General features: G+C 37.9%; 1 protein-coding gene across 3 annotated transcripts in view; it reads left to right on the top strand.

Moving 5' to 3' along the window:
- Positions 1-24,633, top strand: part of CD2AP (CD2 associated protein) — an 87,936-nt gene that overhangs the window by 54,703 nt on the left and 8,600 nt on the right. For all 3 annotated transcript variants that reach the window (XM_071807121.1, XM_071807120.1, XM_065835112.2), the window contains 8 exons: positions 1,627-1,811; positions 3,789-3,897; positions 7,771-7,862; positions 10,078-10,182; positions 12,961-12,997; positions 13,369-13,431; positions 17,205-17,364; positions 18,971-19,113. In XM_071807121.1, the coding sequence (XP_071663222.1) occupies positions 1,627-1,811; positions 3,789-3,897; positions 7,771-7,862; positions 10,078-10,182; positions 12,961-12,997; positions 13,369-13,431; positions 17,205-17,364; positions 18,971-19,113 (894 nt within the window). The remainder of the gene's footprint in view (positions 1-1,626; positions 1,812-3,788; positions 3,898-7,770; positions 7,863-10,077; positions 10,183-12,960; positions 12,998-13,368; positions 13,432-17,204; positions 17,365-18,970; positions 19,114-24,633) is intronic.

Genomic DNA, 24,633 nt, shown 5'->3' with positions numbered 1-24,633 from the left:
TTTCTGAATATTGAAACCAGTGGGACTGAGCAGTAATTTGAAGTGATTGCATTTTCTGTCAGTAACTAACAAGTCATGATTTTCAGCCCCCAAGGGGTTGTATTTAAAGCTCAGTTCTTTCACAGTCATTTTCTCAAGGATCTGCCAGTTCTCTCCTCACTCCTGGGTAACAGTAAATGCCTCATTCACTTGAGCTACAGTCTTCTAAATGTGAAACCTGGACTTCTATATCTATATATACCTATGTGTATCTATATGTATCTAGAGGGCTATAACTAAACAAAGAGTTAACTCGGTTGAGAAAAGGTGAGAAACTGAAGTCAAGAGGCTGCGTAACTCAACAGTATTATCAAAACCCCTTAAATTTATGGTTCAGGGAAGAGTATTTAATCTTTATTGCAATTCTCAGGCGTGCATGTTCTGGCAAGAATTAAAGGCTGAAAGATGTGGAGGCTATTTTGAATTTGGTTTATAAAAGTTGGGTGTTTTCAAATTACTATCGTCTAGAATTCTGCACATGGAAATATTTTGCCTCTGAATACTAGCTCATAGGTTTTAACAGATATAACAATAATGTAAAAAATTTTTTAAAAATAAGTTTTATAAGTTCCTAACACCTAAATTAGGTTCTTCTGAACTTAATTTTAAGGGGGGAAATAAATGTTGTCCCTTAAGCCTGAAAGATTAAAAGAATCTTAAGTACTTCTCTTATCTACCGGTGATTAAACAACTATAGCTCATGTGTATGCTTATCTCATTTAAAATAGGTTCTAGGTGTTATCAGGTTAGAAAGCTATTTAAATGAATTTGCAAGACACTTTTTTCAGCTGTTCTTTATAGGACATGGGGTAATGGCTTTAAACTGTGAGAGTAGATTTAATTTAGATATAAGGAAGAAATTATTCACTGTGAGGTGGTGAGACACTGAACAAGCTGCCCAGAGAAGCTGTGGAACCCCGTTCCTGGAAGTGTTCAAGGCCAGGTTGGACGGGGCTTTGAGCAGCCTGGTCTAGTGGAAGGTGTCCCTGCCCATGGCAGGGGGTGGAACTAGATGATCTTTACGGTCCCTTCCAACCCAAACCGTTCTGTGAGTCTTGATAGTACGTTTCGAGCAATAGGAAAAATTCACTTTGGTGCCTCGTGAGGCATCGCTCTATTACTGAAACCATTTTTTCCTGTTGAAATATGGTAGAACTCATTATTGTCCTTTATTGATTATCGCTTTCAGCAGCTATAGCTGTGCAGTGACAGGCTTTTAAATGTTGGCCTAAAAACACATTTGCAGAGAATGTGTAAGCAATGTTTCATAAAACTGATGGAAAACACAACATTGTTGACAGACTGTAGAGCCTGAGTGACAATTGAAATAGCAAGAAATGTTAGTGATGTAATTACTTAATCGCCAGAGTGTCCGATGCAATCTTGGTGTCATTTCATACAGTGTTATGCTAAATATACAACTAGAAGAGATATGAGGTATTACAGCTACAGTAACATTCCTAGAAAAGCTCTTTAACAAGAGCAGTGCACACAGCAATGTTACTTCCACTTGTTTTCTCAGAAGACCAAATAAATAGTTTCAGGTATTAACCTTTTTTTACTATTATTTTTTAAATTTGCTTTCAGAGTCTGTTTTCAGTGGTCCTACCTCACCTGTGACCTCTCCAGGAAATGGGGGTGAACCTGCATCTGGACCAGCACAGCCAAAGAAAATCCGAGGGATTGGCTTTGGAGATATCTTTAAAGAAGGCTCAGTGAAACTTAAGACAAGATCATCCAGTACTGAATCAGAAGATAAAAAGCCAGATAAGGTTTGTAGCAGTTCCTATTGTTATTTTTGGGTTTCCTGTAAAAATAATTTAAAAGGTGTGGAGTCTGAAGGCTTTGTCCAGGCATTGTCCCTCAAATTAGGAGTCTGCGCGTTTGCTATATCTTTGTGTGAATGCTGTTAGACTGGAGTTTCAGAACCTACCTTTCAGTTTCCTTTCTTGTCTTGAAATTAATCATTCAAAAGCGTGTTTCCCTATTTTCCACCTTATAACTTGGGCATATAAAGACACTATCTAAAATAAGTTCAATAAGTATGAAGTCTGCTCAGTGTTGAATTGTGTTATTTGACTGTGTATAAACAGTAAAATACGTTGGCACTCTGTTTTGTTGGCTTGTCTGGCAAGTTGTCGTAGGCTGTTTCTCAGCAAGAGGGGAGATGAAGTGAGAAAATGTTCTTGCATAGCTTAAAGACAATGAAATAATCAGCTGAGTTTAGTGCTTAATTTTCCATTGACCTGGTTGCCAAACTCATGCTGAAGGTGGACAGACTTACAGAACAGCACGGAGAGCCCTAGGGAGATAATTCTCATGAAGGTCTTGCAAAAATGGATTCTTTGGATTTGTGCTCAGTTTGGTTTGGAATTAGATGCAGGGATGCTGGAAGGGCATTCTCAGTCTTTAAGCCAGTGAAGGAAAAAGCTGTCATCAGGAAACTGTGGAGCAGAGAGTGCTTTTTTTTCCTTGGGGAATTCAGAGAATGTTCAGCATAGGAAGGCTGAGCACTGATGTATTATATATGAAATTCTCAGGGGTTTAGGTGCTCCTACAGGAGATGGTGAGAGAGGTTTCAGCTGGTCCCAGCATCCAGCCTGTGCTCAGGCTATTTATACCCTGTCTACCTAAACTTCCTCTGGCGCTTCTAATTGCGTCTCATTTTGGAAGGGTGAAATGTAGAGAACTGTTTCCATGTTGGACTTGCTTAATCTCATAGGTGGGTTATTTTAGTGCTTCCTTCATACAGCGTTCTGGAGTGAGTTAAATTGCATATGTACTCCAAGAACATCCCGAGTGACGGTGACTTCCTCTATGGTATGTCAGAGGTACCAAAGCCCAGCCCACGGGCATCATCTGGTTTTAAGGAGAATAAATCTAGTTTCTTTGACAGTAGGAAGTCTGCAAAGTTTAACTGTAAATGAAAATGAACAGAGTAACTAAAGGCAATAGGATTTTTCGCATCAGTAACGCTATTAGGGCTGTTCAGGTAAGTACTGGCTCTAAGATCGTATTCTATATTTGTAGCTCATAGGACTGTGAAGAAGTGTATGGAACTGAAGCTGTCTAAATATTCCTGACAGCTCAGTAAGTATCCTGGAGAGAAAAAAATAAATTTTATATGTATATATGAATAATTATTTTGGTTAGCTGTTAATCCTGAAACTTGTTACCAGATGCAATGCCTCTGTGGTTTTTTGGTTCAGGAAAAAACTCATTTGTTCTGGTTCTGTTCTCTGTAAATCGCTAAGCGTGAATGGAAGCTGCAATGAGCTTTCATGTGCTCTTATAGTTGTCTGAGTAGTTAAGAACTGATTGTCTCTTCAGCTGAGGTGATGTATGGCTACTGTATATTCCTGACTTATTCCAGTGCAAGGCGTGCATGGTCAGCAAGTTACTTTCTGCAGAGCTGTTACATGGAGGCAATTTTCAGGATAATGGAGCAGTAATGCTTGGAACCGCTCAGATACAATAGTGAAAGTATATCTGGAAGTATCCTGAGACTGACTTTGAGTTTGAAAGCTGTGCTGTGTCTTTAATTGATAGACAAAATTCTAATTGCAGTGGCCATAATGAAGTAACTACTGTAAGTACTTAATGGGAAGGCTCATTGAGTCTCTTGGAGATGGTCATTCACATCATCTCAGCTAATGAAAACCTGAGAATGTTCTGTAGCCCAATAAAAAATAAAACTTGTAATGAGGTTTGTTTTGTTTTCTTAACGAAGTTTGCTTTTGTTCATACAGCCATCACCTAACCATCCCCCTGGAACAAAGCTAATTCATCTTCCCGCCACAACAAAACCTGAAAACTCATCAGAAGCAGTAAAATCAGAAGCTGAAAGTAAACCAAAAGGTAAGGCTGAATGGAAATACACATCTATTCCTTGGTAGTCCTCTGCAGAGAAGTATTTAGTTGTCAATTTTTTTGTGTTAAAATCTTAAACTTTTCTTCACACTGGGTTTTTGTATAATGTTCTGTACCTTTGAGGAGCTGTGCAAATGCAAAAGAGTCTGAAGGAGTTTTTGCTTGCATTTCTGTGAAAAGTGAATCAAAAACATTTGTAGGGTTGTCTCCCAGAACAAAATATGGTTAAGGTATGAAGTTTTATTGCAGCAGCCCCTTTCTATTAATATGCTGTTGATGACATGCTCAAACTGATTTATTTCTACCCAGTTTTTTGTGTTCAGCTGGGGTGCTGGAAATCCATGGCTAGGGAGCACTCCCCTGACCCAGTCGCTGTCCCCAAGATATAGAAATGACTGTTAAGGCTCAGGATTTACCGTGGAGATGCCAATGTGCTGTCGTAACTCTATATTAAATTTCTTGCATCAGAAAGTTGATGTTTGTGTTCTATTGAAGTCTGTTCACTAGATAATCCAGTTCCATTGTGGTTCTGTTTATAAGAACTTCTTTTTTATTTTTCTTTTATTTTATTATCTCTGAGAATTTATGACTTCATTTAATTACCAAGTTGCATAGTTTTCTCTAGAGAGATATTTTTAAGCCAACCCAAAATAATCTTGTGGGAGTGCCAACCGCGTATAAAAATTAACTTCAATTATGTCATATGTAGACAGCTCATTTTGCCTGGTTCCAGAACGGACGTTTTTCCGACTTCTGTATTGTAGTTTCAAGTATATTTTTGTTTTGTACGGAAATACGTTATTTTGGTGTCGGTGGGTTGTTTTACATGGAGTGAATAATTTGCAGTAATAAGAAAACTGCAACAAACAATTGACTTCTTGCCTGTATTTAGGAGTTGCATAATTTGACTCAACAGGATACTTAAAATTGCAGATTTGTTAGAGCCCTAGTTTATTTGTATCTATAGAACTATATAGGAAATCCTATATAGATCCATACACTTTTAGCCATATTTTGACTTTATGGAGCTGGATAGCTATAAATAGCTTTTAAAACCATGTTTACAAACAGCTGATTAGTGTCAAGAAGTGTTTGATGTAATGGCATAGAAATTGGGCTAATCCAGTAGTCATGCTGAGTCTCTGCTCCCCAGGGAAACAAATACATCAGAGAGGAACTTAGGTAAAGTAGTTACAGATGCTATAGGAGCACAACAGTAGATAATACCTACAGACACCATTTAAAAACATCTTGCAGCCTTTGGAAGAAAGCTTGGTTTTCTTAGTGTTTTAATTTTGGTGTAGACCATGTTACAGTTCATGTATACCATCCTCAGTTTTGAGAGAGTGAGTTTAAAATAAATTGTGTTCAATATGATAGCAAAACCTCGAGAGAGGTTCTCCTTCCCCTCTACTCCACCCTGGTGAGACCACACCTGGAATATTGTGTCCAGTTCTGGGCCCCTCAGTTCCAGAAGGACAGGGAACTGCTGGAGAGAGTCCAGCGCAGGGCAACAAAGATGATGAAGGGAGTGGAGCATCTCCTGTGTGAGGAAAGGCTGAGGGAGCTGGGGCTCTTTAGCTTGGAGAAGAGGAGACTGAGGGGTGACCTCATTCATGTTTACAAATATCTAAAGGGTGAGTGTCAGGAGGACAGAGCCAGGCTCTTCTCAGTGACATCCAATGGTAGGACAAGGGGTAATGGGTTCAAATTGGAAAACAAGAGGTTCCCTTCAAATTTGAGAAGAAACTTATGGTGAGGGTGACAGACACTGGCCCAGGCTGCCCTTCTCTGCAGACATTCAAACCCGCCTGGACACCTTCCTGTGTAACCTCATCTGGGTGTTCCTGCTCCGGTGGGGGGATTGCACTGGATGAGCTTTTGAGGTCCCTTCCAATCCCTAACATTCTGTGATTCTGTGAAATAAACAGAGATCTCTAAAATGTTTAGACTAGTGTGGCTTATTTTGCTGTGGCTCTGCTATTTCTGGAAAGCTTGTTTTGGCCTCAGGTGCAAGTATGTAAAAATATTTTGTTTAAAGAATAAAATAATCACAATTTGATCTCTCTTTACCCCCACTATGTTAGACTACAACATCTGTGATTTCTGCTACTGTATTACGAGTCTCAAGTCTTTGGAAAGGATTGAATTTTAAACTACCTTTTATTAAAAATATTTACTGAAGTTCCGATTTACTGTTTTGTAAATACTGTCGTAAATTTAAGTGCAGGAAAATAAGATGCTGCAGTGGAAAATTGTACATATTCTTAACGTTTGTGGCTGGATTTCTGGGGTGATGCTGAGTGCTGGGGTCACACATTTGGGAAACTCAGTGGTCTGGAAGGCTTCTCATCTCCAGCCTCCTGGAGGAGGGTGAAACGTTTCATCTCTGGCCCAGTTTTCTATTTGTTATGGGACTTGGTGTATGTGAGGAGGGGAAAGGAAGGGATTGGGCAGTTCATCTGTACTGGCCAAATCCCCAGGTAGTAAGGAAATGCATGTATTTTTACACAGGATGTGTAGAAATACTCAGTCTAGAGTTGAACGTTTTTGATCACTGGATAAGGCAGTAGAATAACACATGTTCTTGTACTTATGATTACTCATGTGGTTACATATCTACATATATATCTATACAGGTATCTCTCTATGTATCTCTTAAGCTTGGTATACTTTTGCATTTTAACATAATCATTGTCACTGACCAAGGTAGGTTTTTATTTAAGAATACAATTGGTGCAGTTTTTAACTAAAGATTTCTATCTTATGAAAAAAAATACAATAAGAACAAAAAGATTCAACTGCAACTCATTTATGAGTTCTGATTTGATGTTGTGCTGCTCTCGCTGGGGCTGATCCAGCTGCTCACTTGTGTGTGTTGTCAGTACCAAATGCCCAATAGGTTGTGGCAGCGAATTAGAGTCTTTTTCGTTTGCTTCCTCCTCCTTATTCTGCTAGATACAGAAATCCAGCCTTTTTACCTGCTAATTAATTTAAATTGTGCTGGGGTTAAAAAAAAAAGATGCAAAAATTGTTTTGCAGCTAAGATTGTGTATTGATATATTTTGGCCTTTCTGATGTTGTTTTTATTCTAATGTGGGAAAGGAAGGAAAACGAGTCCTCCTGCTTTTTCACCTGATATCTTTAGTGCAATTTGAAATGGATTAGTTATTGAACTGTACCAAATGGAAAGAAAGAAATTATTCTTTCTGCTTTTGGAAGGAGAGGCTGTGACTGTCTGAGTTGGTCACTCAGATGGGCTCTGCTTTCAGGTGCTATTGGAATTCCTTTGCTTGGGTTACTTGATTTCGCCGCAAAATTTCAGCACATGTGCTGCTTTGGTATTTGAAGTTTCTGTAATGATATGTGTTAATATAGGGTGTCCCCCTGAAACAGTTGCATGTATTTGATTAGGATTGCGTATTTGAAATTTAGGTCAATTTTGAGAAAATATATAAACTCTCAATAAAAATTTGAAACGATTTTCGTCTAAAGCAGCTCAACATTGAATATATAATGCTATGGGGAGAGATAGGCTGCTATGATTTTAATTGAGTAGGCGTCTCCCTTCTCCTTCTGAAGTCACAGTACCTGAATTAAGTTGCTGTTGTGGAAAAAAATGTTTTAGAGCTTAAACTATTGACTTCACAAAGATTTATTGCTATCGCTCTGTAAATATATCTAATCTTATTTTTCTTGTGGTATGCATGACACAGTGAACATTTGTAAAGCAGTCTCAGATGGCTGGTCTAGAAGGAAAGTAAGATTATAGTGACAATTTCTGAGCTCTCCTGTCATGGAATTATGTATGTTACTGCCCATAGTATGCAAGTGTGTGGTAATTGTGCTGCTTTGTTTCAGCAAAGGAATATTGCAGGACAATATTTTCCTATGAAGGCTCGAATGATGAACTCAGCTTTAAAGAAGGTGAAATCATTCAAATAATCAGTAAGGTAAGATGTTCGCTCTGCTTTAACCATGTAATCAGCTTTTGTGGGTTTTGTACAGGTAGGTGATATGTAAAATGTGAAAGCAGGAGACTCTGTTGGAGTAGATATTCCCATAGACTGCTTTTTTTCATGTGAGGGTCAACTCTTTGACCTGCACTTGATGGAGATACAGATGTCCTTAAACATCATTCCAGAGTGGGGAATTACCTTAGATTCCTCAGAGGCCATCAGATCAGTATGTACCCAGTGCCAAATGTCTTTACAGTGAGGAAGCTGTGATGATATATCAGGCTGACCTACGGGTGATGGTTGGAAAGTATTATTCCGTCAAAAGGTGAGAAATTAAGACCTGTACTTACTGATTTTGATGTAGGTATTGTGGAGAAAACTGGGAAAATGTTTCAGTAGGAAAATGAAGTCCAGGTGTTAGAGACACTTGGTGTTTCAGAATAACCACACAGAAGTTAATGATCCTGTCTGGCTATTCAGAGAAACATGATTATTTAATTGAATGTTCCTATTTGTGTTGAATATTGAAAACACTTTTTTGGAAGGTCATCTTGTTGCAGAAAGGGTTTTAAACAAGAAATGAACCTACCCATATTTAAGCTTCCTGCAGTACTCTGCAACCTTTGTTCATTTAGGTGCTGCTATATTAAAGAATGATGACTTCCCTAAAAAAAATGGAAGATCTCTTTCTTTTTGTTTTCAGCTTTCACATAGTTGCAGAAGAAAAGCAACGCTTTTCTTTAGGAGGATTAGAAGTTTGTGGAAAAGATGGCCATTTTCTTAACAAGAAAAATGATATTGTCAGTATTATTGATTGTGATCACGGTGGAAAAGAGCAGTTATGGAAGGTGCTTTTTAAAATGCCACAACCCTTGCCACAGGGGATTATCTTCACTGAATCTCTTGCCCTTTTTAAACCAATTTACCCAAGCCATATGCTGGTCCAAACTGGAGCAAGGAAGAGTTATCCAGAGCAGAGCTCTACTTCCAAAAAACCATCTTTTAAAGTCTGAGTCTATTGATGTAACTGTCAGGTGGTGACTCAGGCCATGGTTTTGATCTCGCCAAGTGTTAAGATATTTTTCTTTGTGTAAATCTTGTCCATTGGCCATTTATTTTCTGTTTGTTCTCCATGTGATCATTTTCCATGGAGTTGTCTCTGACTTTATGTCTAAAGGAAATTTAGCAATAGATGCCTTATTCCATTCTTCAGTGCACACTGTTCAGAAATTGGACTCTGCGGTACTGAATTGAAAGGGTGACAGAGGCGGAAATGAAAGAAAACTTCAGCAAACTTTTACTTTCAGTGCTAATCACTTTTCAGGTCGTTTTTTCCTTCTTGTTCCTCCTTTAGTTCAATATGAGGTGGGATTTTTTTAAAGTTATTTTATATTTTATTCCCCCCCCCGCCTCCTTTACCTGTTCACTGTGTCAGCTGAACTGAGTGTTGAGTTTTGTTGTATACAGAACTTTGGGATGAACAGTTTGTGCTGCAGACAGTGGCACATATCGACAGGAATCCACTTGGACTTGTGTGGAGGAGTGACATGTACAGTGTTTGGGACCTAAGGCCCAGGGGAAAACTGTATTTATGTTGCTAAAATACTCTAAAAACTTCATACTTTCTGTTACAGACAATCTGAGCCCTTGATCCAGTAAGATCCTGTTAATGGATTTCTGTGCCACTGAATTAATTCTCTGTAATTCTTTTTTCCTTATGTCTTAATGCGGTTGTTGTTTCCTCAGTAGGGTGTATCCTCTTGCTGCCTCACCCTTTGCAGACCAGTGAACCTGATCAATCACATCAGAATCACTTTTATTAAGTAGAATTGTGTGTAACTGCAGTGACACTTGACGTATTTACTGAAAAAGTTGCTGGTTGAGGAAGTTTAGAATGTTGGATACTGTGCACTGGGTTATAGCTGGTTTTGTGTACTTTCCTTCCCCTTGCAGATCTTATCCTTATACTCTTATCTTACGTATGATGTAATACAATTTCATATCCTGCTTTTTAGAAAACAAATAAAGTGACCAAACCTGTAGCTGTTTTCCCTTGCTAAGGTGGCTAAAGTGTTTCTCTTATAAATGTGGTGTTTCAGACAAACAATTACTTTATATTATGGGTAAAAGCAAAAATCTTATTCCTGTAACTGTATCCGTTCTGGGGAAGAAGTCAATATTGATTGAAATGTCCTGTTATTTGTTTTAGGACACTGGAGAGCCAGGCTGGTGGAAAGGAGAACTCAATGGTAAAGAAGGAGTCTTCCCAGATAATTTTGCTGTTCAAATACAAGAGTCTGATAAAGACTTCCCTGTAAGTTCTTAAGCGTATTATGTAGTATCACAAAAAAAGTATTGATGGAAATGCAATGAATAGGAGACTCCACAGCATATTATGCCGCTTAAAATATTAATACAATCATGGCATTTTATTACTTTATCTAGAATTAGCAGTGATTAAGAAGAATGATTTAAAGGTTAATGCTTGTATTAAACTACTTAAAAATTAAACTGAGACATGCTTTTCTAGATTAACTGTAATTAATGAGGGTGACTAGATCATATAGAATCACAGAATCACAGAATGTCAGGGATTGGAAGGGACCTCAAAAGCTCATCCAGTCCAATCCCCCTGCCGGAGCAGGAACGCCCAGATGAGGTTACACAGGAAGGTGTCCAGGCGGGTTTGAATGTCTGCAGAGAAGGAGACTCCACAACCCCCCTGGGCAGCCTGGGCCAGTGTCTGTCACCCTCACTGAGAAGAAGTTTCTTCTCAAATTTAAGTGGAACCTCTTGTGTTCCAGTTTGTACCCATTACCCCTTGTCCTACCATTGGTTGTCACCGAGAAGAGCCTGGCTCCATCCTCCTGACACTTACCCTTTATATATCTGTAAACATTAATGAGGTCACCCCTCAGTCTCCTCTTCTCCAAACTAAGGAGACCCAGCACCCTCAGCCTTTCCTCATAAGGGAGATGCTCCACTCCATACATATAGAAAAGGATATGCTTCTGATAACACGGGTTGTGTGTAACTCAATACTAAATTAGACCGTTACTGCTTTGAAAGGGATAAGCAATCAGTCTCTTCCATCCGTAGTTCTTTAAGTAACAATAATTGCAAGATGTTGAATGACCCTGTGGGAGCACCTGGGATTTTTCCATGTTAAGACTTGCCAGTAGGTTGCAGTGTGTGGAGGATAATCTTTGCAGGAGGTCTAGAAATATATATATATATTTTTTCCACCATCTCATGTGTGAACTTATAGAATCCACGTTTTCATGTGATACTCCTTGGTGTTGTCACTTTTGTTCTTTGGTGTTTTTGGTTGAGGTTAGTGTGATATTTTGGTTCTGACAAGTTTGTGTAGCAAAGGTGGTTGTGTTAATTCACAAACATATGTCACCCACAGATGGGATGGATTCATCTCCAGATCAGAACATCTGAGTGTAGACACCTGTGTCTCAGCAGAACAGCATCTCAGAGTTTTGTAGTGATTTAGTGCCATTTGGTCTGGAAATGGGGATTGCTAGATATGAGCTGACAGAGATTCTTATTCATTTAGCATTTAACCACAGTTGCTTTACATACCCAGCAAGTTTAATTACTCCAAGTCATAATTTTCTTTTCATTTTTATTCTCAGCTTTGCAAGAATGGTGTAGACGCTGTAACAAATATCTTACTTGGTTTGAGGGATGGGTGGGAAGTACCGCTGTTTCACAACACAGAATTGCTCCCTTGAGAGGGAAATAAAATATTCTTTTACCATAAACAGTGTTTCCTATAGTCAGACCTTGCTTTGATCTTTTCTTCTGCTTTGTGTAGTGTGTCTCAGTACAGGGATTCACCTTGTACTGAGCAGCTTTGAAGTTCAAGGCATTGAGTGGCGGATAATTGTAATCAGCTATTTGATATCAACTTAACAAAAACACAAATCAGTATCATGTAACTGTAAGTGATGCTGAACCCTTAGTGGTACGGTTTTTGATGCAGGCAGCAGTGCTGCACAGCTGGATAATGTATTTACTTCTTCAGAAATGAAAGAAAATACGGTCTTGTTACTTAAGTTCCAAAGCTTCTTCCTTCTCTGAACCTAGACTAAGAAATTTAATATGGGTTTTCATGCTTGCTTAATTACATTTCATTTGCCAGAACACAATCTTCCTGCATTAAGAACTTACGGAATAGCAATAGGGGCACAGAAGTGAAATCCATCCATAGCAACTGTTTCCAAAATACCCATTACAACGGATTTGTGGAGGGGCTGTACAACTTCAGCAGCGCTTTCATAAAGAATAGAGGTTTTTGTAGGCTTTTGTGATCAGTTTATCAGTGTGTTTTTCCTGAGTACAACTGCAAAGGTGCCTCTTCTAGAGTGTTTTAATGAATCAGATTCTGAGGATGAAGTGGCTTGAGGTGTCTGTCCTGAGAGCTGCCAGTACTGCTTCAACAGGACGGAGATTTAAAATCAGTTTTATCAGTTATAAGTGATAAGTGACTGCTTTTTAAAATAGAATTATTTTCAGTCTACAAACTGTGACACCGTAACATTTTAATTTTTTTAATAGCTTAGAGCAGTTTGTGCACCTTTCCCCACTTAAATACACGGTAATAAAGAAGCTCAGAATAATGTTTTTCATGCAACTGCAGTGTTTGTTGCAAACACTGATAACTCTTCTTTTTGTCTGACAATATTGTAATTTAAAAGTCAATCAAAAAAGTTCTGATATTTAGCTTACAATTAAAATAGGTGCAATTGGAACAATTATTTGGACTAGAAAAGATAAAGTTCTTAATTTTCAGCTCTTTGTACCTCTGCTTATGCACGTTGCTGAAGCACTGATCTGAGATTTGAAGAAACCTACATTTTGTTTCTGGTTTTGCACCTGGTTGTCTGGGAGATAGCAGAGGAATTACTGGAGTTCTCTGTGTGTCTTGTCTGTAAGTTGATTGCATCCTTTGTGAAATGCTTTGTCATCAGCTAGTAAACAGGCTAGACATTGCAAAATATATATAAAACAAAACACAAATAAGTCTGTCTTCGATAGAGAATATCTCTTTATTTATTAGACTTTATTTTTTATTTCGCAGAAGCCAAAGAAACCTCCACCTCCTGTTAAAGCTCCAGGTATGTAGTACATGTATGCTGGTACTTGTATGAGGAAATACTGAATTTCAGAAGCAGTGCATGACTTCAAAAGAAAATTCAGAAGTAGCTTTGCATTTCCTAGCAATGCAGCTACTTGTAGTCACCATTTGAGGTTACATTTATGCTTTATTTATTTTGCTGCTGCTATATATTTCCCCAAATTATGCTGGAGCCCACTTTGGGAATGTTATAATCCAGGCCTACAATTTACTGGACTCAGGTGTTTAAAAATGGTATTGTGCCCCTTGCAAAGGAGAAAGTATAAACACAAATTGGTGTATGCCGTATTTTTAGACCAAGATAATGAAAGCTCTTTGAGAAATGTCTATGGTTTGTGTTTTGCTCTTCAGCTCCAAAGCCTGAATTGCCAACTGGAGAGAAGAAATTCCCTTCTTTGAGGCCTGAAGAAAAAGGTGAGACCAGTTTTCTTCACAGTGAATTTCACACTATGCTTTTGTAAATGAGTTGTTTTGAGCTTGAGTTCTGTGCAATAGATGTGTGTTTGACAAACATCATTACAGATTCTCTTGATACCGTCTACTCAATTCTTGTGTCTGTGATGTTATGGAAATGTGTTTGGAGTGATTAGGACAACAACTACACTTTTACAAAATGTGTATTTCTTATTACATTAAATTGTGAAACATGTTTATCTCACTGCATAATAACATAGTTACTTCTTAATTCATTTAACCATAATTTTATGATAGTAACTGCAGTTCTGAATAGTGAGTTGTTAGAAATGAAAACATTTGTTGCTGCTTCTTAATGTTTTGGCCAAAATCATTCTCTGTTGGGAAAAAAAAAAGAGAAGAAAGAAATACACAGAACAGTTACAACAGTCCTTATACAGATGTTAACTGTCACGATGCTCAGAAATTGAGATTTCTTGTCCTGTTAACTCTTGCTATATGCAATGTTTTCCAGTTCTGCAGACTTTGCAGATATTTACCACTTTTTTCCTCAAATTTAAAGGACACCTGTTTCTCTGAAGTAAAAGCTCCTGTTATCACCCAAACACATTTCTAAAACACTTGTTTTCCATATTTGAAAAACTTGCCAGGTCGAACTGTTTAACTGTTTTGACTGTGTTGAACATCAGAAGCTTAAACAAACATACTGGTTGGGTCTTAAAGAAGAAATTCTGGTATTACTGACAAAAGCATATTACAAAGCCAAACTCTATTCTATGAATACTGAACTGCAGCTGACCATGGCTAAGCAACGTTTCAACCAGTGAGCCTGATCGATGGGTTCCTTGTCTTCCCTGGGTGGTTTTTATAATCCATGTATTAAACAGAGCATGTTTTCAGGTGTTCCATATGAAGAATATGTGTTAAAATCAGCTGTGTCACCTCTACATGCAAGCAAACAAGTTATTTTTATCTGTTGGAACAGTATCTTCCACTGTATGTTTTTTAGAAATTTTGATCACTGAGCTCTTTAGAAGTTTAATTAAACTCAAGTAAGTTTAATTTTAGACTGGTTCTGTTTGTACTAAGGTGTTAACCTTTGCGTAGTTGAGTTCAGCTATTTGTGGAGAAATATAGGAAGAAGAATATTGAATGACAATATCCAAAATGCTTAGGAACATGAAAGCTTCTGAAAAATTAAGTAAGGTAGAGAACTGTCCTTTACTGTGGTACAGGAAATGATGGAGGAAAATTTTGTCTTGTATCCACTTGAAGGTCGAGTCTTCAAAGTTAATTACTCAGATAGCAGTAGTGTGTTGCTAGAAGAAATGCCCATTTATCAGTGCAGTTTTACTTGTGGAAAAATAACCATGTTGATATAGTGATTAAATCCATGAAGTATGAAATTGTACTGTAATTAGTTAAAATATATAATTGAGCAGCTCTAATCACACAGCACCAAACCATGTAAGTATTTTATGCCTTTTGGGAGAGATAATAAGTGTGACTTTAATTGCAATCAAAACTTCAAAGCAGTACTCCTATAAGTATTTCTGTATTTATAGTCAAGGACACTTAGTGGTATCATGTAGGAGTTTTTGTCCTGTGTCGATGTATTCAGATTAGTATTTGTATTTTTGTTACTAAACTGCTCATTTTTAGCCAACCCTGATCTTTTTCATTGCCGAGCAAAAGCTGAAAAAGCAGCTTGCCATTTTGTCCAAGAGAATCGTCCAATTTCTGTGCTCATGGTGAATCTTGACTTTTGGTATTAACTTATTCTACTTTGTTGCGGTTGGGTTTTATATTCAGATTTTAAGTGGGAGTAATTGAAGGGACGACGGACACATGATGATTCAGGAATGCGACTTGACGACAGCATTTTCTCTGCCCTGTTTAGGAACTCACTTATTCTGGAAACAAAAGGCATAATTTTCCACTTGTGCTCAGCATAGATAAAATAAAACAAGCTGATCTTCAGTAATACCGACTGCTGTTGGGCATTTAAAACTTAAATCTTGCATATATATCAGTGGGCCAAAGTGACTTAGCCCTGTTGACGGGCTGTTTTTACACAGGGCAGTCAGCACCACCGTGTGGCAAAAACCTTCCTCTACTTTCAGTGTTTTGTTTTTTTAACTCAATACTGACTGGAAGGAGATACAAACCACTTAAAGTTGGGTTTTTTTGGTGTTCATATTTCCTCCTAAGGTTCAGACATCCCAAAGCAGGAAGACAGTTCTGCCCTGGACAATGCTTTTTTGCTGAGGAATCTCTATGATCTGTTTAGTTCCAAGTATTCCTATGGAAAAAAAATTTGTGTTTTCCCATTTTAGGGCTGGAGAGCTGACACTCAATGGCTGCAGGACTTGTCCAAAGGGAGTCAGTCGTAGAATTGTAGAATAGTTTGGATCGGAAAGGACCTCCAAAGCTCACCCAGTCCAACCCCTGCCATGAGCAGGGACATCTTCACCCAGCTCAGGTTGCTCAGAGCCCCGTCCAGCCTGGCCTGGGATGTCTCCAGGGATGGGGCATCCACCACCTCTCTGGGCAACCTGGGCCAGGGTCTCACCACCCTCAGTGTAAAAAAAAATTCCTTCCTCATGTCTGGCCTGAATCTCCCTTCCTTTAGTTTAAAACCATCACCCCTTGTCCTTTCACAACAGGCCCTGCTAAAAAGTCTGTCCCCATCTTTTCTTATGGGCCCCTTTTAAGTACTGAAATGCTGCAATAAGGTCTCCCTGGAGCCTTCCCTTCTCCAGGCTGAACAACCCCAACTCTTAATTTGTAGTTGTAGACCTGGCAATTAAAGCACTTGGCTGAGATGGAGCCGAACCAATTTTTGAACCCTACCTCCAAACCGATAGCATCTGTACACATTTTATGCTTGGTTAAAAGCAAAGTTGTAGGAAGAGAGAATGGGGGAGAACTAAAGGTAAAGATCATTCTCTCCATCCCAGTTAATTGATTTACTGCCCTAACTGTAGAAGACTGTAACTCCTACTGTAACCTAACAGTGATCTTTAAATCCTCAGTGCTTTATACATGCCTGACTGAGCTGTATCATAGTTGTACAAGGAAAAGTAGATGTGCACTGGATATCCCACTGATTAGGGAACATAGATTGAAGACTATTCAGCTAGCATTTGTGAAGCAGCTGGACTTTTGCAGTAACTTTTCAGCTTCTCTGGACAATATTCAATTAGGTTGTGCAGTCATAGAACAATAAATATAACTCTTTTTTTTTTGATTACCCACATTTCATTTGTATCTTGAGTTTGTAGGAAGATAGACTCCATCTAAAATAAATTCAGTTATTCAGATAACTATTCATTTTTCCCCTAGATAAATTATGGTGTTTTGTGTATGTGGAAGAAGTATAGTTATGACAAAATAAAAAAAAACCCAACAGCTTTCTTAAGAGGAAATAAGGGGATTTCATAGAAAAGGGAAAGCAGTAGCAGCAGCACAAAGAGATTCTTGGTTCTGAGCTGTTATACACAGTGCAGTAATGTGAATCCATGATTTCTTACTACTGTTTCATGTCAGTAGAAAGACATTTTTGCTTACTCCAACATAATGTGTTTTTAAGTTTGGTAAGTAGTTTGTGTGTTTTGATAAGTTATCACTTATGCACTTGCATATCTATTTTTCTCTTTTATCTGATCTTCAAAGGAAGTATTTCTGACAGCAGTTGCTTTCTAATGGATTAGCACTGTGAGAACTCTACACAACATGAGTTTGTAAAATGTTACTGTGAATTATTTTGTCAGATGAAAAAGGAGCTTTGGATCAGAAGCCTTTGAAGCCACAGGCTCCTCAAGTACCACCCAAGAAGCCTATTCCTCCAAGCAAGACCAACAGCTTATTGAGAGCAGGGATTCTGCACCCTAAACGTCCAGAGAAACCTGTTTTGCCATCATCCACATCCAAGTTAGTATAACCTAGCTCATATACACCACGTATATCTTATTTGGTTTGTTGTTCTGTTTTCCTTTATGGATGAGGTGGGAAGAAACGTGTGTTTTAAGAGTGAAAAGGATCAGTTTTATCCTACACCTACCAGTGTCTTGGTTCTCAAATAACATAACTAACCATGCAGCAGATGAAGGTACAAATCTGTGGGCTGATTTGCTTTAAGCCTGCTCCATAATGAAAAAAATATAGCTACAGTAGCAGTATGATGTAAAAAAGTGTGTGTGTGTATATATATATATATATATATATATATATGGCACTTGAGAATTATTATTGTATTGGAAAAAATGCCGAAGATTTGAGCTGCATCAACATTCAGGGTTCCAACACTTTCTATGGAGTAAGACAGATGGGAAGGAAGAGCTGAGCACAGTTAGTACCTGTACCAAAGGTTCTCATTGTAGTTCACGTGCTCTTGTGGGGGTGAAAACACTTATTACAGAACCACATCCAGTCTCTATAATCTGTCTCGAGTAATCTCAGTTGAGTAACGGGATGAATAGGGAAGATAATAGCAAATAATTGCTCATTTTTTCTTTTAGATTCACTCTTTTTTCTTTTCACGTGAGTTTGAAGCAATTATTTATAGTGTTTCACTAAGATGAATTTGCGTTGATACAATGCCCCACATGCAGTTTCCTTTTCTGCCTCCATCAAAATATTAGCTAGATCCTTACCCAAAACTGTAAATAAACTACTGATGGGTAACTGTCCCTTTGGGATGTTTACTTGATTTGAAAGAACCATGAGAAAGTAAGCTCGTGATGGACTTTACCTTGTACAAATCCAGGAGCAGAATTACCCCTTCCTCAGTTTAGAAAATAATTATGTCTATAAAGGGTTACACATGTGCAGTAAATAGAGGTCTGTAGTAAACTGTGGTCCTTTAATAATTGAAAACTTTAGATCTTAGGGGCATTTAAGTATGTTTAAATATCTGAAAGTTTAACATTGCTCTAGAAAGATAAGGCTACTCTCTTTTCCTCTACTGCAAGAAAACTTTCCAATAAAGGATTTGGGAGATGAGTTAATGACAGGGACACAATGAAGCCAGCAGCTCGTCCATTTATGTACTTTACATAAATGATGGCAAGAATGGTAAATGACAGTGTCATCCGTTCTATTTTTATTGGTTTGGTTGGGAGGTGGTTTTTTTTTGTCCCTGGATGTTGTGACCAGACATGCAAAGAATGCATGGTTGAATAAAGACCATATATACAATGTACTTCTGTACTCAGAAAGAAATATCTTGTTCTTGGCAGCTTTTTTTCTGTATAAGATTTTGATGCCAGGAAGTCTATTTCTGAATATTTCAAGAGATATTACTCAGGTGCTATTCAGCTCTCATGTTCTCTGTTGTACTGAAATGTAATATTTTAGATTTAAGTGCCAAAATGTGCCTTGAAGTAGAAGTTTTGGATATTTTTTCCAAGGGGATTGTACATGTTTGACATCTCTGCAAGAACTGGAACAGAAGAATTGGCTTTTCTAGGACTGGAATTGCTCTCCGAAATACTTGATTTTAAGTATGTCTTGTCGTCTCTTTTTTTTCTTAATACAGATCTAATGGGGAGGTTGTTTCTCTTCGACCGAAATCTGAATTTGAGCCAGTAGCAAAACCAAAGTTAGACTTCGAACCATTACCACTTAGACCAAAATCAGTAGAGGTAGATTCGCTTGTGGTAAAGAGCTCTAAAGAATCAGGTAAGAAAAGAATAAAACATGTTTCTGTTTGGATTGAAGGGTTTTACAGGGTTAAAATAAGCTTTTAAAGTTATTTACTCAAAATGCTGCAATGCAATTATTCTGGTTCAGGAGGAAAATCTCCATTTCTGTAGAACTGCTGTAGGAAGCTGGAGGTAAGAGTCAGCACGCCATGAGCAGGTGTCAGGAGGCTGTTTGGAGGCAGCTGATGAGCTCCGTGTTGTAACAGATGATGGGAAGGGAGGAATGTAGGTAATGGTTTGTTCTTCTAACTCAAAAACATGGTTTTTTGCTGTGACTTTTATCTTGCATTTTTTTTAAATAGTTTTTTTTACTGACCAGTTCTGTTTGTTCTGCTCTTGCATTTCAGATAACTTTTGCTCTTCTAGCTAACTTGTGTATTTTTAGTAGTGCTTTTACCTTAAATTTGGGCCAGCATGGTATATCACTTGAATTTCATGCTTATGGCTTTGCTCAATGTGTCTTGAGCCAAACCTGGCACCTCTTTAAATCTCAAGTGGTCCAGTAAAAACCTTGATATTGATTAAAGCAACCACACTGATCAGGCTCTCTGAGCTATTATATAGGTAACTTTTGTCCTATACTGACAGTGCAACTGATTCCGGTCCTCAACTCTCCTTTATTTTTATCATATGACTGAACACTGCAGAAAAATCTTCAGTGAATTGTACCTGCAGTGTTTGTCTTGCATATTTCAAATGCAAACTTCCATCTCAGAAAAGGTTTTAGTAATAATACATTTTAAAATAGTATAACTTAATTTTTTTTTAGGCTGATTAGGATATTCAGGTTGTAGACTAATTGGTCCTAAAGTGTAATAAGATCACCTGGGAGATAAAAATAATGCATTAAAAACTGAAGCAGTTTATGGGTAGAAAAGAGTACTCCCGACTTTTCTGTTAAGCATTTTAGAAGTGCTTCTAAGCTTAAATGCTCTGTATGAGGACGGGTTGGTTCATGTATGTTTTAATACAGAAATTATGTTTCTATGAGCTACAGAAAGCTGGACTTCAGCAGGTATTAAAATACCCTGGAAATATTATGAATACTTTCAGTGTTACTCTAAAGTATTTATAAGTTATTTTTATGTTAATTCCCCAGTAAAATCTATACATGTGCTGTGATATGCCTTGTTTTAGAGGTTTTGAATTGACAGTTTAACTCTTGTCTCTATTTAAAGTTGAGTTTGAATGAGAGTACGGGAGAAACACTTTCAGACCAAAGTAAGCTGATAGTCGAAAGAGCAATGCACAACCTAGTGTTAAAAATGTGAGCCTTGTCCTACTACTCACGTGTTTATCTCTAGGATTATGCTAGATGTGTTATAGTGTAGTGTAATGTCCTTTAGCCCCAATTGCAATTTCATTGCAATCATCTTGGCATCTTTGATAACCAGAATGGCGACATACCCCGTTTCCCCAAAAATAAGATGGGGTCTTATATGAATTTTTGTGCCAAAACTTATTACTTTTTCACATGTATAGCTGCCTGGACACTATTTAAATTGCCTTTTTTTTTTTTTAAATGAACCGTAAGTAGGGCTTATTTTTTGGATAGGGCTTATATTTTGAGCATCCTCAAAAATCATGCTAGGCCTTATTTTTGGGGTAGGTTGTATTTTTGGGGAAACAGGGTTGTAGCTGTGATATTCGGTATTCATATATATACAAAACCTAATTTTATAGAGATTTTTTTTGGAAAAAACGTATTCTGATTTGCTAGCATGAGATTTTACAGGCTCATGGGGAAACTGGGGATTTTAATCCCTAGATGGGGCAGGGGCAGGGGTGCATAACAAGGAAGTGGGGAGGTGTGTTCAGTGTTCCCAGTTTGGTGCAGAGCAAGTGGTGGAGGCTCCTTAAATCTGCATGGGGATGCAGCTCTTGAAGGAAAGCTTAAAAAAAATCCTTTGTTACATGAAATTACCCTTATTTAAAATTAACCACATTAGTCACAAATAGTTCAAATAGTTTTGCTACTCTTGTGAAAAGGGACTAATCCAAACTCCTGCCATTAAAATTAACGAATCTCATGTTTATGTCTCTGTATAAATTGTGCTGCTAAAGACATACTACTCTGTGCAGCAGCTAAGACTATATAAAACCACAAAGGTTTTAGGTCCTTATATGAAGTTTAAGAGTGTTTAATCTTATGAGAACTAGAATAGATACTAAACATTGGGGAAAATGTATGGCTGGGGTTGACAACTGCATTGCCAGAGTGTCTTTTTTGGTTTTTTTTGGTCTTTTTTTCCCCTTCCCACCCTTCCCCCTTTAGACTGAGATCCTGAAGTGAATGAATTTTTAGAAAACAAATTTCTTTAAGTACAGGCCTTATATTATTTTGCAACTTAGTTTGGCCGTGATGTGCGGTGCAGGTTGAGCCACTGATTTATCCCAAGGAGAAGCTGTAAATATTCTGTTTCAGTAGGTAAAACCAACCTGCCCCATAACAAAATCAGACCCTCAGCCATCAGATAAGGACAAGTACTCAAGAACATTCAGAAACATTGATCATGTGGAAGTACCTCCTCTTGAAGATTTATTTGAAAAATTGCATAAATGTTTCTCTGTTCAATTAGAATGAAAGTGTTGTAAAAGACTAAAGCTGTAATTCTAGCATGCTGAACATGTAAAGCGATTCTGTTTCTTCTACAAATGTTTCTTTTTCCTGCTTTGTAAAATAATTTTTTTGTTCAGAATCTTTTTCTAGACATTCCTCTCCTTGACTTTTCTTTCCAGATTTTGTTTCCTATCCTGTTTGCCATGTTTCCCTTCTTACGTGTCAGGAAATTACCCTACCCTTCTCCATTTTGGTAAGATAACAATCTATAAGGAAATCCAAATGCTTTATGCCGTACACATAGCCTTTTCTTAACGTCATAAGCATAATTTTCAGTTGCAGTTATTGATACTAAAACTTTTGGGTTTCGATTTAAAATGCTTTTTTTGTTTGTTTGAATGCCTGTTTTCCTTAGCTGTTAAACAAGGAATTATTTTAAGTATACTTTTAAATTAGGGACTTGTAGAGGTTAAAAAATGAAAGGAAAAACTTCACAGTCCAGGTATTGATTAGCCCAACATAGTGTTTGTAGTGAAATGTGTTCAATATCTGTAGGACTTCTGGTGTATTTAGGTCAAATGGCCTTATCTTTCTGTAGCACAAATTAGCCAGAGGTTACATAGTTGCTTGTTTAGTATTATGAGTCTTGTAAAACAGTATTTGTGAAAGTCACGTATTAGGCACATGCTTAATTGTAGCAAATAGCGAACTATTGCTCCACTGCAAATTTAAATATTCTAAAGCTTATATCTGTCCTGCAAATTTTTGGGGTGTGATCTCAGGAAGATGAGTAACAGGAAAAAGTACTGCCATCTGCTCTTACTCTGCAGATTAACGTGAACTCTTCTAAAGTATTGGATACATTTCACATCTGTCATGGATTTCTAAACCCCAGCCACATGAGATGTCGGAACCGTAATTTCTTTAGCCATCCTTTCAGCTTTGCTTCTTTTTGTGAAGGCTTTTTAAGACAAAGAGCTGTGAATATTCTTGAAGCATTCACAGATTGTAACAAAAGGTCTCACCTGATTGTGTCTATTAAAGCTCCTAACAGTTCTGTGATGTATGGATCCATGTTAAGCTTGCAGAAGAGACATTTCTGATAGTCTGTCCTAAGAAACTGTTTAATCTTAGCCCATCTTCTTAGAGTAAAAGGTGCTCTCTCTCTGCCTTAAAATATTTTTTTACTTAACTTATCCCTAGATGTATAGTATTGCTCTTTTGGCACTATGATAGAATTTCCTTTAACTCCTAAGCTGTCTGTAAAAAAGTTAATTGATAAATTACTTTATTGATTGAAATGGGTGTAAATTGTGAACCTTCAGTGGGTTTCATCAGTACCTTTATTGGTTTCAGTGGGGCCAAACTTTCTCCTCAAATAACCAAGAATGCTGTTTGAAAAGAAAAACAAACAACCCCCCAAACCCACACCAAAACCACCACCACCAAAACCACAAACCCTAATTCCTACCAGCCTGTGTTTCCATTTCTTTCCTATACCAAAGCAAGAAAATGGAAAGGTAAAAAGGACACTGCAAGTACGGTCAGAATTCCCTCTGACCATAATGTGCTTGTAATAATTTAATGCTCAGCAGTTCTCTCGGAGCAGTTTTCTTTAGAAGCTCTTACAAAGAGGAAAAAAAATCCCAGGCTTTAGTGTTATCCCACCATCTATATTAAAATCGCATCCAGTTCAAGACTATAGCAGTCTTCATCTTCAAGCTTTGTCAAATACTGTGTTGTTGTTTGTTTTGTTTTGTTTTTTTTGGAAGTCCACATTTTTCTTAATATGTGTTTAATATTCTTAGTATGCCTTATTGTTGCAGTTTAGCCCCAGCCAGAAACTAGGAGCACAGCAACCGCTCACTCACCGTCCCTGCTCCCGTAGTGGGATGGGGAGGAGAGTCAAAAAGGGAGAAACTCATGGGTTGGGATAACAGTTTAATAAGACAGCAAAAAGGGAAAAATAATAATATACTATTATTGCTACTAACTAGATAGATAGATATAAAGTAATTGATGTACAAAGCAGTTGCTTACAAAGTCCAGTCCCGTGCAGCTGATCCCAGAGGAGTGGAGACTTGGAGAGCAGTTTGTGCTCAAACACGCTAATGCCGAACCACCAGTCCTGACAAAGAGAGCACCCCGGTCCTGAGCAGCCGATCCCAGCAAGAGAGCAAAAAAATGCAAAACACTAAAAAGGCCAGAACAGCAAAAGGCCAAAAACTAAGTAATGAACCAACCAACTGGAAAAGCCAGCGTGAGATTTATACAGAGCGTGACACTAATGGTAAGGAATATTTCATTGACCAGCCTGGATGCCAATCTAGGTGCTGTCCCACTGTTCCCCCTCCCAGCTGCTCCCTGCAGCTGGACAGTTGAAAAAGGCCTCGGTCTCCTTGGCAACAACCAAAGCATCCGTGGCTTCTCACTTTCTTTTCATACCAACTCCAAAACACAGCTTAGAGACTGGAAAGAAGAGCATAGGAAGTTCAGTGTTATCGCATTATTCATGTACTGAATCCAAAACAGAAGACCGTGCTAGCTACTAAAAAGAGAAGATTCTAACTACTATGAAGAAAACTAACCAGAAGAACCAGCACACTGATGTTTGTTTTATTCATGGAAGCAGAGCTGGCATTGCATTCTTAATAGGAATGCAATTTACAATTTTTATTTCAATTTAGTGCCAAGTGAGTTTTTCATTTCTGCAGAAGGACAAAAGAAGGATCATTTAAAGGCAAAAATTCTGAGATGGGGGAAAAAAGTATATATACTTTTTCCTGTCTTCTTGTTACTTTTTCGATAATACCTAGCTAACATAAATCCTGACTTACATTTTGGCATGGGTTAGTGCTCTGGGATTACTGACAATTGAGTGAAGAACATGAAGATACACCCCTTGGTCACTGTTGCTTGACTTCTAGTAAGTTAAAT

Source organism: Patagioenas fasciata, chromosome 3 (assembly GCF_037038585.1).
Source record: "Patagioenas fasciata isolate bPatFas1 chromosome 3, bPatFas1.hap1, whole genome shotgun sequence".
Lineage (NCBI taxonomy): Eukaryota > Metazoa > Chordata > Aves > Columbiformes > Columbidae > Patagioenas > Patagioenas fasciata.
Note: the sequence above shows the minus strand (reverse complement) of the source record. Positions and strands in the feature narration are given on the sequence as shown.